This window comes from Nipponia nippon, unplaced genomic scaffold (genome assembly GCF_047370975.1).
Source record: "Nipponia nippon isolate SJK-2023a ecotype South Korea unplaced genomic scaffold, ASM4737097v1 scaffold_6, whole genome shotgun sequence".
NCBI classification, from domain to species: domain Eukaryota; kingdom Metazoa; phylum Chordata; class Aves; order Pelecaniformes; family Threskiornithidae; genus Nipponia; species Nipponia nippon.
The window spans coordinates 50,597,742-50,614,141 of record NW_028262380.1 but is presented as its reverse complement, the minus strand read 5'-3'; the positions used below and the strand labels follow the sequence as shown (position 1 = coordinate 50,614,141).

General features: G+C 42.9%; 1 protein-coding gene across 8 annotated transcripts in view; it reads left to right on the top strand.

The window, feature by feature from the left end:
* FAM13A (family with sequence similarity 13 member A) overlaps positions 1-16,400 on the top strand; it is a 133,567-nt gene that overhangs the window by 82,597 nt on the left and 34,570 nt on the right. For 6 of the 8 annotated variants that reach the window (XM_087738112.1, XM_087738111.1, XM_087738110.1 and 3 more), the window contains 4 exons: positions 1,204-1,245; positions 10,787-10,831; positions 12,416-12,595; positions 15,459-15,645. In XM_087738112.1, coding sequence (XP_087594238.1) covers positions 1,204-1,245; positions 10,787-10,831; positions 12,416-12,595; positions 15,459-15,645 — 454 coding nt within the window. The remainder of the gene's footprint in view (positions 1-1,203; positions 1,246-10,786; positions 10,832-12,415; positions 12,596-15,458; positions 15,646-16,400) is intronic. The other 2 variants (XM_087738113.1, XM_087738114.1) reach the window with 2 other exon arrangements.

Sequence of the window (16,400 nt, the reverse complement as noted above, 5' to 3'; positions counted from 1 at the left end):
CCTCACCCAGAGCGTTCTCCCATATTCTCTCATCCTCTGAGCAAGCTCAAAAGAGATGGGATGCCTTCACAGCCTGGCAGTGCCCCGGGACCTGTGGCTGAGTACCTGTGGCAAATGGCTGACTGCTGGCTCAGTCCCAGGCTGCTGGAACAGCGGGAAAGCAGCAGGGAAGTGCTTGGTGTCCAGCGCCTGTGGGATGCTATCCTTGCTGCTTTTGTTTAAAGTAATTTATGCAGCTTCCCGTCTTTTTTGCCTTTCTGCCGAACTTGCTATGCTCTTCAGCAGACCCAATTAAAAGTCCTTTGGGGACGAATCGACCTCAGTGGCATTTCTTGCATGCTTGGAGGAAGGCAAGTGTCCTGCTCTAGAGAGTTACAAGGCTTAAACGCCCTGCAAGGCTGACCATTTATCTGGTTGGAATGACTAGGTGAAATTTGTTTGAACCCCTTCTTATAGCGGCGTGTTCTTAGACTGACTTAAACCATCAGTCCACCACACCTTTTAGCTTCAGCGCCCCAGCAGCTCATTCTTACCCTTGTGCCAGCACAGGCACCATGAGCTGGATCAGGGAACTGGTCAGCCACACACCAGGTAGTTACGTCTGGGCCGGGTCAGTTGACCACTGAAACACCATTTCGTCAGGGGAGCTCCACGCCAGCCGATGGCAGCCCCTGATCTCAAGCCTGGGGAGATTTCAGCATAGCCAAATCAGCTTTCCACAGGAGCGATAAAACTGGGGAATTCGTAGCCTCATGCATACACCCATGGCCGTTTCTTTGGTCTCTCGAGATGTCATTTGTTTTTTTCTCAAATTTTGCTTTAATAGGCAGGTTGTTTAATTCTGGAACAGCAGACGGCAAAAGGCTCTGGTGGTTTTGCTGGCAAAATGCTTTATTGTTGCTATGGGAATAGTCTTTGCACGGCCGCAGAGCCAGAGTGACTCCCGGCTGTCTAGCAGGAGATCTGTTACACCACGTTTGTGGACACTGAGAAATGAGTTGGATTCTCAGGATTTAAGGAATGTAACTTAAACCTTTCTTCCATGAGTACAACCAGAACACAAAGTAGACATAAGTGTTACCTCTGTAACAGGTGGTGAACTGTTTCACTTTTGTTATCTCTGCCTTTTAAGAATGAGTATTTTGAACTGCAAATACAAGACAGAGCTGCATATTAACTTTAAAAAATATGTTTTGTTTTTAGCTCCCAAGAAGACGAGCGGCCTATGTCACCCTTCTACGTGAGGTATTTACTCAATTGCTTTAATTTATTTTTCTGTGCGGGATTGACTCGTTATTGGAATTAAATGTGGGGAGTGATGCCAGAAATGCTGAACACACTGTCATCAAACTGAAGATTAATGTTAAGTTTGTAATTATTGCTCAGCTAGTGGGATGAATGAGTCTTTGGAGATACAAACTCTGTTGCAATTTTTTTTTTTTTATTTAGAGACGAGGCTCAGGCTTTAATGCCAGTCTTGTAAATTCTTAATTAGAAGATGGACGTTCGTTTCCTCTTTTCTTCAGTTCATCATGTAGCTTAGATGCCCGTCATGAGTAGCTTATAATCTGTGGGCACAGGAGAGATTTTTGCCACGAGCTTAGAGGAACTGGCAGCATGTGCTGCTCAGAAAGAAACCAGGAACCAGATGGTGAGTCAGCAGCCCATACAGCAACTGCTCCTCTGCTGCAGCCCAGAAAAGCAGGAGAGTGCCTGGGTCCCCAGCGTGCCTGCCTGGAGGGAATGGCGCTCGCGCTGCGTTTGAGCAAATTGCATTTCTTGTTTTGCCAACTGGAGGGCAAAGTCACTGCTTGTAAAAGTGGCCTAATTCTGTTGACATCAGTGAAAGTTTGCTCTGCTTGCTTCAGTAGCAGGCTCAATTCCAGTGCTTTCATTTATACTTGGTGGAAGAACAGGAGCTAGGGCAATTAACAGTGAAGGGCTGCAGAGGAGGAAGGGCCAGATATTATAATTGGGTTCTTTGATCTCTGCGGAATTTAAACAAATAAAAAGAAATCCCTGTGGTGCTTTTTGTGAGAGCAGCGATATTTGAAATTCTTACAGTGTTCTCTTAAATTTGTTAATTCTCTTGCATATATTCCTATTTATCTTTGTAGCTTGAGTTTTTTCTTAGAGAATTTTTCTAACGTAAACTACAGGAAGTGTGCGTTTCACGTGTACTCTTAATATGGACACTTTCATTAAAACTGTGCAGAAATGTGTGTCAGTGAACTGTTCTTGGTCTAGCCTGGTTGCATGGCCTTGTCAGCCTTGCTGTTGATTCACCATCGTTCCCTGCAGTGTATTTGTGCAGATGTTGCCTAGTCTGTGCTTCAAAAGCTCCAGACTGTCCGAGGAGGTTCTGCCTTTCCCTTTGGGAGATTATTTTGTAGCTGCATACATTCCCCTGTCACAAGTTTTCCCCAGTTTAAATCCTCATCCTGTCTTTCCATTGAAAATAGTCCCCCTCTTTCTCTCTCGGCTAGATGTGACCTTCAAATGATTGTAGGCTTTCATTACATTTCCATCTGTCTTACTGCTTAAAACTCTCCTTCCAAGCCCTTTCTTGGATCATGGAAAGGTGATCCAGGAAGGAGATTCTCTTCAGCTGACCTTGTCAGGATTGCCGCTGAGATTAGGAGCAAGGAGTGGACCTGAGGAAACTGGTATCAAAGCAGGACACTTCTGAGAGGGAGGAAGCAGGTTTGGAAATTTTAAATAGAGATGTGGGCATATGAGGATGGGGAACAAAGAATGAGTGTGTCCATTGGAATGAAGGGGTGGCTTTCCGTGGGAATATATCTTGCAAAAAGGAAGGGAACAGTCAGGAATAAACACGTAGTTGGAAAGTGAAGAAATGGCTAGTAGGAGCAGAGAGGGAGCAACACACCTTGCAACACAAGGCTTCATACCGAGCTTGCATCTTTTGTAACATTGCTGAGACACAATTACTTGTAAATAAAGCTAACAGCTTGTAAGTCTTGCCACTATTTATCACACATCAAAAATGTGTACTCCTGAGGTCATTGCCAAGTGCCGTTCATTTGGCAGGAGAGCTGGTGCTGGCTGGGCAATTCACAGTGCTTCAACAACGGAGGACTTGAGTGGGTGGCCGGTTTTTTCTGTGCGACTTTGAATGTTCTAATTGTTGCCGCAGAGCTGTGCATGACATATGTAGGAATTGCGTTTCACACCAGGGAAAAGGAAGGGGAGACCGTCTCCTTTAGCCGTCTGATGGTCAAATCTATTTGTATTGCTACCAGCCACGCTTACGTAGTTTGAAATACTCTTCAAGTAATCCTTCAAGTGAATCATCAATGTGTACGTACAGAGCGGTCGCTGCTGCGTTTATGGAGTAGTTCCATATAGATAATTATGCAACAAGTTAATTAAATGGGAACAAGAGCTCTTTAGTTTCCAAACACTGCATAATACTTGGCTTTTGCCAGACTGAAGGAGCATTGTGTCCCTCTGTAAACCAGTTTTGGTAGGATCAAACCAGAGACTTGATTCTTCAGTGCTGTACCATGTCAGCTAGCAATGGAAATGTTTGCCTGGATGTTATTTTTAACAACAAGGCAAATGCTCGAGGTCTTAACTTTAACTCAGAACTGTCAGAGTACCACCAATACACTATTTCTTAAAATGGCACTGATTTAGGGTTGTGGATTTGTTTGGGCTTTTTTTCTTTAGACATTGGGAAAGTTATGACCAAGTATAGAATTAATCACCACTGCTGCTCTGTAAGGAAATAACAATCATTAATGGTACGAGAGTAAGTGGTAAATGAGGCAAAACGTGACATAGGTTTGTCAAGAGAGGTGATAGCAGTACAACCAAATTATTTTTTTATGAGACTTTGCAGAGGGAGAAAGAAAAGGAGTATACCTAATCTGTCTGATGTCAGCAAAATGCTTTATATCATGCCATCTGTATGGAGAAAATGGGCATTAGTACTAGAGCTTAAAGATGGGTAGGGAGGGGGTGAGACCCATAGGTATTGCTGGCAGGAGAGGAGGGAGATTACTAGTGGAGCTCCTTAAGTGTCATGGACTTCTTTTCTTTAATAGCCACTGGCATAATAAAATAGAATCATGCTCATGAATTGGGTTTATAGCAGAAATTTAGGAGGGGTGAATGGGATGGGGGTGTCCTCTGGGAGAAAATATATGACCATGAGATATGATAGAGGATGATTGAGATAGATATAGATATATATGAAGATAAGCATGAAATACAAGATATAGGATGAAAAATAATAACATAGGTAATAAAGTCATACATCTGAGGACTAATAATGAAAATCCATTACATGAAAGAGGAGTTCCTCACATTTGGAAATGCCAGGGAAGAAAAGGACCTGGGCATACTTGTTTGTGGAGGGAGGCATGGGACGAAAATATGCACATTGAAGTAATCACATGACAATGGATATATAAAGTGAAGTATTTTCAGTATACGTAGAGGAAGCATGGATGCCCTTGTACAAGAGTCAGATGAGGCCTCGTACAGTTTCAGTAACTCATGTTCCAATGGTATTAGATTTGTGAAGATAATTAAAGAAGTGGGCAGACCCTGTTATAAGATAGAGAAAAGAGCAGGGAAGGCTTATTTACCATAAGAAGTGAACCAGAGTACACATATTCCCTCTGGGTTTTAAACAGAGGGGAAGGATCGTTTATGTTAAGTAACAATACTGATGCAAGAGAAAATGTATACGAACAGGCTATGAATAAATTTGGGCAGAAAATTAGAAATTTCGTAGCTGGAGCCCTCTTTTGTTGGGCATTGCAAGGATGACGTAAGCTTGACCAGTTTGTGAGATCTGGGGTTTGAATCCATTCACCTGCTGCTGACCAGGGTTGTCCTCTCCCTCTCTGTACTCCTTGGTAAGACAATTTGTTGACTCAGCTGTGCTCAATACCAGGCAAGGAGATTTCTGCCACTGTTAAAAGAAGAGGAAAGCCTTGCTGGGTGATTGATTGTTTCAAGGAGTCATGCCTGAAGGGTATTTATGTTCCGAAACCTTTTGTAACAAAACTTTGTGGTAAAGGTAGTTGATTGTTAAAAAATGTGTAGCGCTGGTCCTTGTATAATTCTGTAATAAGACAGTAAATGCCTGCTGTACCGAGTAATCAGTGCTAAGAAACAGTGTGCAGTTTCAGGTAATGAAGCAGCATCTGGCAACGGCAATTCCCTGTAAGCACGCTTCTACTCAATGCGTGCAACGAGTTTTTAGAAGACAGGGAATCTACAGACGTGCTTCGTGCTGGCGTATACGCTTTAGATTTGACGATAGTCACGTAGATGGTTTCAGAGGAGTTCCCTGATGAGTACATCCTGAGATAAGCCAGAGTGATTATTACAGGGGAAAAAAACAAAAGCTTTGTAGTGTGGAGCTTCCTTTTTAACATGCAGAGCATTAAACTGAAATTGGGATGAGAGCTGACATCACAAGCAATGCCAAAAATTGCGTTAGATACCCGTGAGTGCAGGGCAAGATGTTGGGCAGTTTCGCTTGTTTTAGTACTTCTTTTCTCTTGAAGTACTAATATCCTGTTGGCAGTATTCAGTACAGCTGACTGTTTCTCCTTTTAACAGTTTTTATTTGAGACAACTCTTTTTATATAACGCAAGTGAAGTATTCTTAGCCTGTAGTATATTGGGTAAGATGTTTTACTCTGTCTGTTCTCAGGTCAATTTTCTGAAGAAACTGAAAAATCTTGTTCTAGATTCCACGCCTGCTCAGAAATTTGCTTGGCTGCCTTCCCACTGGATGCTTCCTCCTTGGTGGGACGTGCCATAAGAGGTCCTAAGGCCCACAGGAGTGCTAGGCCCTTCTACAAATCATGATTACGTTGTGCGATGCACATTAATGTCCTGCATCACATCAGCAGTGGCTGAAAATAAACACCAGGCTGCTGGGTGCCCCTGCTTGCAGCGTCCCGCAGTGCGGGTCTGAGGCCCCCAGAGGAGTATTTCCCTTCTCTGCAGAGGAACCTTTACAGACACAGCCATCCAAATTCACTGAGATAAATCTGGTGGCGTGTATGAATCCCCTTTGGGGCTGTCTCTGCTCCAAGCAGTAGGTGTCAGTGTGCAGCCATCATAAAGGGTGCAAGTGAAAAACAGCAGGAATCCTGAAGAAAACAAGACAATTCCTTTTAGTGGGGTTAGTTTTCTGCATAGTAAGAAGGTAGTGTCACATATAATGTACCACATTTAAAGGAAGGATAATTGGATCTGAGCTTGTGAAAGCATGAAGGTGCTGAGAAAACATTGGCAGTGTGTCCTCTGTGTGATGGGACATCCTGGTAACTAAGAGCACATCTCTTTATTTTTAAACTCATTATTTTCACGTTTTATATGCAGACACAATCCTTCTCTTTGGGGAATGTGTGTCAAATGAAGTAGTTGTCTTAAAACAGATCCCATGTGAGTCTGCAGTATTCCATCTCACAGTGTGCAACAGTTGTGGAGAGTGAACAGTGTTTAGACTATATAAATAGCTATGACAAAGGAATTTCATAGGTCAGAGGTTGGAATAATATATTAGGGAGGACTTCAGAAATTTCCCATCTGAAATGTCAAAGCCGTTTGAACATCCTCTACTTTGCTGGAATGGCAAAATAGTAAAGAGTTTTTGCATGTATTGAGGTTTTCTTACTGTTGTGCTTGGCTTTTAAAAAAACAAAAACAGGAAAAAAAAATAGCTTTGCTTCCTGAATAAAGCAGATGGATTCTAAATAAATGTCAGCAATGAGTGGCCTTAGTTCTAGATTGCAAGTACAGCTTATGATTTAGGCCATTAAGTATGGTCAGGAATTAATTCATTGACTTCATAAATGAAAACCCAATCTGAGAAAATACTATGTCAGTAAGTCAGTTTGCTCTGGTTGATGTTTTTACTTTGCTCTTTTAATACCTGGATGCTAATACATTTTGCTCAATAGTGCCTTGAATGAAAAAAACAGGAGAGGGGGTTTGATATCTGACTCAGTTATTTGCCTGCTGTCACAAGATGCCCAGTGTAGACCAGACAGGGTGCAGGTATTGCATGAGATAATTCTCACTCTGGTGCATATATTTTAAACCGGGGGTAGGGGAGATCCAGCGTGCTTAAAGGTGATGGAAAATACCACCTTCCCATACTTGAGGTTGAAATGGAATGGGAGAAGAGGCCATGCAGTAAGAGTTTACCTTACATGTGAAGCAAGACATTTACCAGAGCTGATGGGGCACCTCTGAAAGTGAGCAAAAGACTTCGGTAAACAAGTTAGACAAGTCTGGGAAGTGCTAGAGGTCAGACTTCCCAAAAGGAAAAGCATGAGGGTCATAAGAAGCCAGTTCAAAAGTTTATAGCACTTAAAAGAGCTGTGTGCCTTGATGCAGGTTTTGTGGCTGGCTCTCTGAAAGTAAAAGTCCCCAGCACTGGGAAACTCTCCTGCTGCTTTCTGTCACCTGAGGAGAACCTTTAATTTCTATCGAAAGTCGCTATTTCTCAGCGTGCTCTGAAGCAGCTGCATAATTTAATAATCTAGCTGTGAAGATAATTGACCATACGTATCAGTGGAATGGAGCAGACATGAAGAGAAAATAATTAACCAAAGCAGAACATGGGTTCCCGTTGTCCGGATGATTTACTGAGCAAAGCAGACCTTCTGAGGCAGCTGCCTGCACAGGCAGGCATGCCAAGAGGGCTCTTCTGGGCACGGCTCGCCTCGTCTGCTCTGTGAAGCATAAATCCAACGGCAGAGCAGCTTTTGCCACCCAAGAAGTTTGGAAAACCCCGCAGGATACACCCCGCCTGCCTGGTTGCTCTTCTGGATTGTGAAATCCTTACAGGGCTGTGCCTTTCCCTGAGTTTGCTAACGCGCCCGAGCACCTCCTGCCCTGTCCCTGGGCAGGCTCAAATCCTAAAGCCACTGTGTAACTCTCTCCCCTCCACCATTTGTTTTGGATGCGAACTTCCTCGATGTAAAAAAGGCTGGTGCAGAGTAAATGAAATGATTTAGCAATGCGTTTAAATTAAACTTCAAAATGAAATAGCAAGGGAAGTTACCAACTGTGGAATTAAAAGAAATTTAGTGTATCTGGAAAAACTCTGATTTAAAATCTCCATCTTATTGAGAGGGGGCTAATTAAAGAGCATTAAAATATCACAGGGCTAAGAACAAAGGTATATTCAGGATACAAGGAAGCAGTGTTTAGAAGGGTAATATAATAAAATCAGAATGTCAGAGCTTCATTTTATAGTCATCCACTCAGCCAGCGTAGCTGTATACATATTTCCTTGTTATTTGAAAATAACCATATTACTGGCTCTCAGACAGAATCTGTATTGTCTGAGTAGGCCTTTTCTAGTACCGCAAAGTAATTGTTACGCAGATATGCATCATTGTGAATTAGCAAGGTTAATGGACTTAAAACTGAATTGGTGTTAGTAAAGCACACAGTTAACTGAGAATTACACAACTACAGAATGTATTGGGATGTCATGAAAATTTTTGGCATTTTACTTACATATTTTTGCAGCTCTATCTTCTGTTTCTTCTTTTTACTGCTTTTTGTGTAAAGAAGACGGTGTGTTTTCAGTAATGATGTGAGTGGTTTGCAGATAGTGACTTATTGGCCTTGAACACCGCAGGCAGAGTTAACAGCATGAAGTGTTACTCCCATACAGTAACTAGCCTTTCATTAAGTTTATGTGAAACAGGAGTTTGCGTTTTTGCACAGTACTAATCCTGTTGGAAGTAGAGGGAAGAGCTGTGCCTTGAGAGCTTCTGTCTTGTCTGATGGGTGGATATACCTACATCCTAGGGATGTTTTAAAAAAAACTAGAATCCAGACAATCCTGTCTCCCTCTCCGCTACCACTTTCCTGACATGAAAACAGAGAAGAAAGGTGTGATGTGAAAGCCGCCCCCACTCAGTATGGATTTTATGTAAATATTATAGAAAGTTGATACAAAATTAACTTACTCCCACACATGTAGGAACAGTAGCCAGCGCATGAATTTTATCTTATAATGTGGTTTAGCCTACCACACTAGCATCTTACTTGCTAATCCATCTCCCATGGGAGGCCAGGTCTTAAAAAATAGTTTCGGGGTGGGAAGAGGCCAAATAGTTTATGTAAGTGAACAGGAAAGCAAGTAGGGTGCTTGAAATGTGCACTTCAAATTCCAAAGCCATCCAGTAGTTAATAGCCAAGATGTCACGTGTGGGAAGAGATCTTGCAAATTTTTTTTTTCCTATATGCAGATTGCATGTCTGTAGTAAGTACAGTAATACTTGTTTGTATGTCTTCTGTTCATGAAATCATCTGAATGATGATTTCACCCGCTGCTCGGGTGCTGTGCAGGTAATGTGGGATATGCTGGCAAATCCATGACTGCTTTCATGGTGTGCCACCGCTCCAGGGACCTGTGCCTGGGCTGGAGATGAGCGCCGAGTGAAGCCGGGACTGGAAGGGATGCGCGTGTGGTTAGGGCACCCTGCTTTACTCGCACCGAGGTGAACACGCTGGCTCAGATGAAGGAAGCTGAAGCGTATTGCGAGTCTGATTTGCAGCTGGGTGTTTGTGGGGTTTGTACTTCACCACAGGCATTAGGCTGTTTTGTTGGCTTTGTTAAACTGGATGTAGCGGCCCCTCGTTTACCCTCCTCGTCCTCCGTCGCCCGCCTTCTGCCACAAGTGACGCGCAAACCCAGGAAAGCCACAGAGTGGTTATCTGAGAGTGCTGCAGCTTCTTAGCTAGCTCTAGATCTGTACGGTGAAGTGCGAAATATTTGAGGGAAGCAGAGAGGAAACCTTTGGTTAGTGAAGGGAAGTCGGCTGTCGTTGGTTCTTCTGCATTGAAATGGTTTGGGAGAAACTGGTAAAGACTGAAAGCAATGAATGGCTGTTTTGGCAGGAGGCACATCTTGCATCCAGCCTGGCTTGTACCCTGGCCACGCAGTGCCATTTTATTGGGATATATCAGGCAGTTGTACTGCTAATTCTTCTGCTGATACAGGGATAAATCGAAATGAAACCCCTAGGCCTGTAACTTAGGCAAAAAAGTGTCACCTTACCTGCAGAGCCGAGTCAGCGTGGGGGAAGAGGGGGCAGGACGGGACTCAGCTTGGCAGAGGGAGGAAAGCGGTGACAGCTGTGCGAGGTGGCACGTCAGCTTGTTCAGAAGGGCTTTAAACAGCAAGCAATGACACCTACAGTCGCGTCAGCTCTTCCTGAGCCTGAAAACAGACTGAGGTAAAAGGGAAAAAGAGAGCATACATTTTATTTTTAAAAATGTGAAGCAAAGAGCACGATTATCAGAGAGCAGCAGCAGGAGAACTGTGAAAAGCCTGTATTTTGCCTTTGTCCTCCATAAATATTTAAAGATTCTTAAATATTAAGTCCCCTTTCACAGTGTATACATTTTCAAGTCGGCCTCAAAAGGCAAGGTCTTTTGTGATGAGGCTAAAACAACCTGCAGCAGCAGAAAGCTCAGAGGAAAGCAAAAAAATCTGCAACGTGCTGAGATTGAAATACTTTCCGTTAGAGCTTGGCCTGCTGCAAGGGAATGACAGGGAAATTAATTCTTGAGGATATTGGCATTGTCAAAATGCGCCACGTCACCATGGGAGTGAAAATTCCTTAAGGGGAAAACTTGTGGCATGCACATGCAATTGTTGTTGAGACAGCTCAGACCTTTAAATCTTAGTGCTGCAAAGAACAAGGGTTTTTAAGACCTTATTGTGGTAATTAGATCTAACATTCTCCTCTTTTTTTCTTTTACACAGTGCCCACGTATCACAAGTCAGTAGTAACATTCCCGCTACAGGAGAGTAAGTGTCTCTTTCACAATTTTGTAGCTACCTTTTTGTATGTTGGAGCTTTTTAAAGTATTGCTGGTTATTCTTTGATTTGTCTTTAAGGGTTGTTCTTACACAAACAAAAAAAAGACAGTTTCCCAAACCAAAGCATCTGCAATGACAATAAATCACTTCCTTCTGAAAAATTCTCAGGCCCTTGGTTCTTTCCTCACACTGTGCCTGCAATGTTTTGATTCAGCAGAACTTGCATATTTAGAGATGCCATTAGCACTGTATCATCCTCTTGCTCTTGTTTGCGCCCTGTTGCATCCCAGCAGAGGATAGGGCTTGACCCCACTACCATAACTGGGAGCAGTGGAGCTAATGAGTTGGCTCCCTTGCCAAAGCTGGAAATTCCCAATGGCTGATGGGTTTGCAGAACTGATTCTTGTCAATACATGAAGCAGACATACTTGCCTAGTTAAACCATGTGGGTTTTTGCAGTTGCTAAGATCTTTTGACTTTTTTGGGAACTCCAGTCTCAGCAGGCTTACAGCTGTAGCAACTTAGCAACAACTTTTGTAAATTCTCTGGAGAAGTCAGTCCAGGTACAGATTCCCATACTCATAGCTACTTAGTTGAAAATTAACTAGCAAATCCTGCAAATAGCCTTTTTACTTATGGAAAAGGCACTAGAAGCTATATATGGACTTTGGACAGGTGTGTTTGGAAGACTCATTCTTCAGCAGACTACTTAAAGCATTGCAAGAAACAGGGATGGGGCGGAGATGTAAAAAAATGTGTTTCCAAATGATCGGGGGGGGGGATGGGATTTATTTTGCCCATAAAAGCTTCCTCTGATTAAGGAAGGAAGGAAATATTACAAGAAAATGTCAGTACCAAAATGAAGGAGATTTGGTTGTGTTGAAAGTTCAAGTAGTCTCACATCTTTAATTGATGCAACTGCAGAGGCTCCCTTGCTGTAGCTTGTGTGGAAGCCCTCTTACTGCCAGTGGGCGTGATGGTGATCTCACACCAGAGTAAGTCAGGGGTGGCTGTGGGTGCATTCATGGCACAAGAACAGTGCGAAAACAGCATGAACTCAGAATCAAATCCATGCTTGGTCACCGAGATAAGCATGTGAGGAGTTTGTAGTGAGGTACTGTTCGCGTGTTCTCATCCCCCTGTGAGACAGCAGTGAATCACCTTCTTGCAGATGATCCATTGCCTTGCTGAGCTCAGATTGCACAGGAGGCTTGACCCGGTGTCAGCATGGCTGGGTCTCAAATACAATTTTGTCAGGGCAAGGACCGTTGAAGTGGAGGATGAAAGTTAGGCACCCACGTCTATAGTTGCAGTAAGTAAAATTAGCTGTTTCACTGAAGGTTCAAACATTCCTAGAAATAAAAAAGCAAGATGAATTGGGAAGGCTCGGCTCTTGTGACGAACCTGAACATCAGGGTATCTGAAGATTTTGGCTTAGCTCTTTGCAGATGTCATAGCCCTAGCCATCATAATAAAACATAACCCTCGGATACCCTTGCTTTATTTATTGTTGCAGAGAGGGAGCTCCACAAAGTCTTTGAGCTCAATTGACCTTATTTTTCGGCTTGACAGGTATTTAGAGAAGACAATCCGCTCAGCCGTGGAGCAGCATCTCTTTGATGTTCATGGCTCAGGCGGCCAGAGTTCAGAGGACTCTGAATCGGGAACGTCTTCAGCCTCTTCTAATGTGTCTGCCAGGCAGAGGAGGCGACACCACAAAGAGCAGGAGGAAGCCCGGAGAAACAGAGACATGTACGAGACTGATTTCTTTGTTTTGGAAAGTATATTTGATTAAGTGTACCCTAGTCGTGTCCTCTTATCAAGGCAATGCTTAGTTCTGTTATGAAATGCACTGGCCCTTGCCCTGAGTTGAAAGTGCAGAGCTCCATTGCATCAGTTAGAGCTGGGAAAGGTAGAGTTTATTAGAGGTCATGGAGCAGGGCAAAGCGTGATAAGGATCCTTTTTTTTTTATGCCGTATAGTAGACTTTTTAATTACAGTATTTGGAATTGTTTAATTACAGTATTTGTTGCTTTAGTGGAAATTCCCAAGCAGCTGACCCTATTGCCTGTAACTTTCTTTACATAAAAATATTAGGTTTAGATGCTTTTCTGAATTCAGAATGTCTTAAAAAATGAGATCAGGTTCCCCTTTTGTATGTGGAGGCACAGCCTGTGTTTGGGTTTATTGAGGACCCCTGGGAGTTTGTCTGAAAGTAGAAAAATCTTCCTTTCAATTAATCAGAATTTAAGAATTTTTACCCACTCTGTTATACCAAGTTTAAACATGATTCAGTGCTGAACTTCATTAAATGTCTGTCAAAGAGTAAAATTCATACCCATTTTTCCTGTCATACTCCTCTACTTGTAGTAGATATTGTGTGGTACAAATGTATTACCACCACAGCCGTAACAAACACTTGCCCAAGGCATAGCTATCTTTGAGGAGCTGTAACTACAGACTTCGCAAGGCCATGATCTAATCAGTGCTTACACATGTCTAGCTTTAACACAGCACTAGTTCTTGTAAAGAATGTGTATACTTGACTGTAGTATTGGATTGCTAGGGTTTCAAGTTAGATTCCAAAATAAACATCTAGTCTCTTGTTTTTTCCTGGGTGCTGAGTTCCCCAAATCCTGTTGGATCTGCACCTTCCTATACAAAGCCACTTTTATACAGGTGCATAACCATCAGTACCTCGTGTTAATATTGCAGCCGTGCTATTTCCCAAAATGTGTCGATGCTACTGTTGTAAAAAAATCTATAGTTACAAAATAAAAAGCCATTTCCATAGTGAAGGAAAATATGCTGTGAAAATGGACCAGGAAATAAGCACTTGCAAGTCACCAAAGTGTCTGGCAGCAGCTCTGAAGTAGTTTTTCTTGTTCAGTAGCCCCGCTGACAGGCTTCTCAGGTAAGTAGGTCAGAGACTGGCTAGTGTACGTGTTTGGAAGCATATAGCACTGCAGGGCTTTTTTTCAACATTGCGTTACAGAGCTGCCTTTAGACAGGGTTGACACAATTGTTCAGGTTCGGTCCGTAAAGCTGGAGCCAAGGATTTAAAGCACATTGGAAGTTTTGAATGCTGGCTGGGGTTCAAATTGTTTTCCCTGGTTCCCTTAGGTCAGATTGCTGGAGCTCCTTTGGGTGAATTACCAAAACTGGGAATTCCTTTCAAAACTTCTTTCTGTTGTTGTTGTTTTGATTGTCAGTGACTTCATTGCCTTGCCTTGTGATGGATCACAAGAGGATTTGTAGTGTCACAAGATGGGACTTCAGCTAGGAAGAGTGTTTATCACAAAAACACATATGTGAACTCCCCGGCTGTGCAGACTACATGATCTACAGGCTATGTATATGTAATTGGTCTGCTCAGGGGTTTGTAAAAACTTCCACAAAGGCCAATGTGTTATCTTAGAAGTTTAACCATAGATTTATAATACCTCTTTATCTCTCTTCTACCAACAAAACCTAGAGATTCATGATCTAGATAATCACTGAAACTCTCTAGTTCTGTTCTTGATCTGAATACTTTGGCATGCTGGCACAGTCCAGATGCTACAGAGTAACTGGTTTCTTGTCCCACCAGTGCAAGTCTAGGTAACTTCTCCTGCTGTTGGTGAAAGCAGGCTTTGGAGTCACGCAGCACTGTATAAGGCAGCCACACGTACAACAGTTAGCAACCGTTCCAGTTTCAATGTGGAGTGTAAGCAGCCTGCCTGTAGGCTCTGGCAGGGTAGGATGGTGAAGAATGAGATGCGTTGTGTTTCTCCTGTTCCCATAATGTAGTGACGTGTTATGTATGTACGTCTTCATTATTGCACAGAGGGAGGACTATTAAACAGGTTATGAAGGGAAGACTGCATGCTGAAGGACCCAGCAGGCTAATTGTGCAAGGAAGATAAGCCATACACCAGGCTTCTGGAAAACATGCACGAACCCTGCTAGCCCAGAGTCCCAGCTAGCGCATCACGTGATGACTTAAAGCTAGCCGTCCCGTTCACCTCCCAACAGAGCAGAACAGTCCTCTGTCCTAGCAGCTGTGTTGCCGTTGCAGAGATGCATTCCCTTTTCTGTTTTGTGTAATTCCCAAATAGGAATCAAATGTTTGGCTAAAGCACCACAGTCCTGCTCTTGCATTTGAGAATATGAGTAAGAGGGACGATTATGCGGTGTCATGCACCAAAGGAGATCCTTAGACCGCAGCTGTGAATCACTTTTCTAAATTAAAAGCACGTGTCTCAAAGGAAAATATGCTGCGTATTCTCTATAAAAATACCACAGACAGCCAGGAACTAGTCCAGCTTCCATGTGAAGTCAATGGGATTCTCTGCATTGGCTTTAGTGGGAAGTGAATCAAGTCCCAAACGTTGATCCTCACAGCTTTCTCACCTGAGGTGTATACGCCTGGCTTTCAGTCCTCAATGGGATCTAGCATTGCACAGTGTGTGGTGTTTGCTGCAGTAGGAAGAACCAGAGATACTGGTTTCATAGGGCGTAGAAGATGTTGCCGGAACTGCACCAGTCAGCATGATCCGTTTCTCTATTGCTACCATAAATGTAGCGGGAGAGTGTTTTAAACAACCTCTTGTTGTAACATCCCTTTTCTTTTTAGGGAAGTCGTCAACAAAGAAAACATTCCCTCTGGATTCAGCAATCTTGAAGACTGTATTATAGCTGCTCAAGAAGTAGAAAAATTACAAGACAACAGCTCCGGATATCTTAGTGAAAGGAATAAACCAAAAAGGCAGAAATCCAGCACCAAGCTTTCAGAGCTTAATGACAACCAGGACAGTCCTGTGGTAAGCTGGCATGCTGTACTATTTGACACCTAGTACTAGGGTGGAAAAAAGTCTTTTTTTATTTCAGCGCACATCTGGTTCCTTTGGGTCGCTGTTTTTGCCTACAGTCCAAGCGTAAGTGGCTATTTTGGACTACGGGGAACACTGGATCCTGTACTTGTAACCTTTGTGATGAAGCAACTGAGAAGCTGTATTTCTGCTGTGATTCTCTTACTCCATCCATAGTCATTTTCTCTTTCCACGACTTTTTGCTTTTTTCTTCTGAGTTCAGCAAAGCATTTTGGAAAGAGAAAAAGGAAGTAAGTCTTTTTCCCAGTCTTTCAGAAGTCTTGCAGGAAGGCTGGAACCTCAGATGTAGGTTCACATGTTTAGGTCAAGTTTATTTTTATATTCCTGCTAAGTTCTGAAACCATAGATTGCAAGTAACTTCTTGATAATGAGAAGACAAAGGTGTTTTATGCCTTTTCCCTAAAGTCTGTGTGTTACTGTGGTGTTTGCGATTTGCAAAACACTTTGGAGCTTGTTGGTCCAAAAGATGATCCCTCTAGCTATGCTTTACTGAGGAGGTGAATGACACTGATGTAATGTCCTAAAAATCTGGAATGCTGTACAATTTGCCCAGCGTATTCTTGTGTGACCTTCACAGCAGAAGACAGTTTGCCAGCTTTTACAAGTTGTAGAATAAAACTGACGCACCCTCCTTCCCTCATAACCAAACCAGACACTGATTATAGTGTCAGCAGTTGAGAAACTGT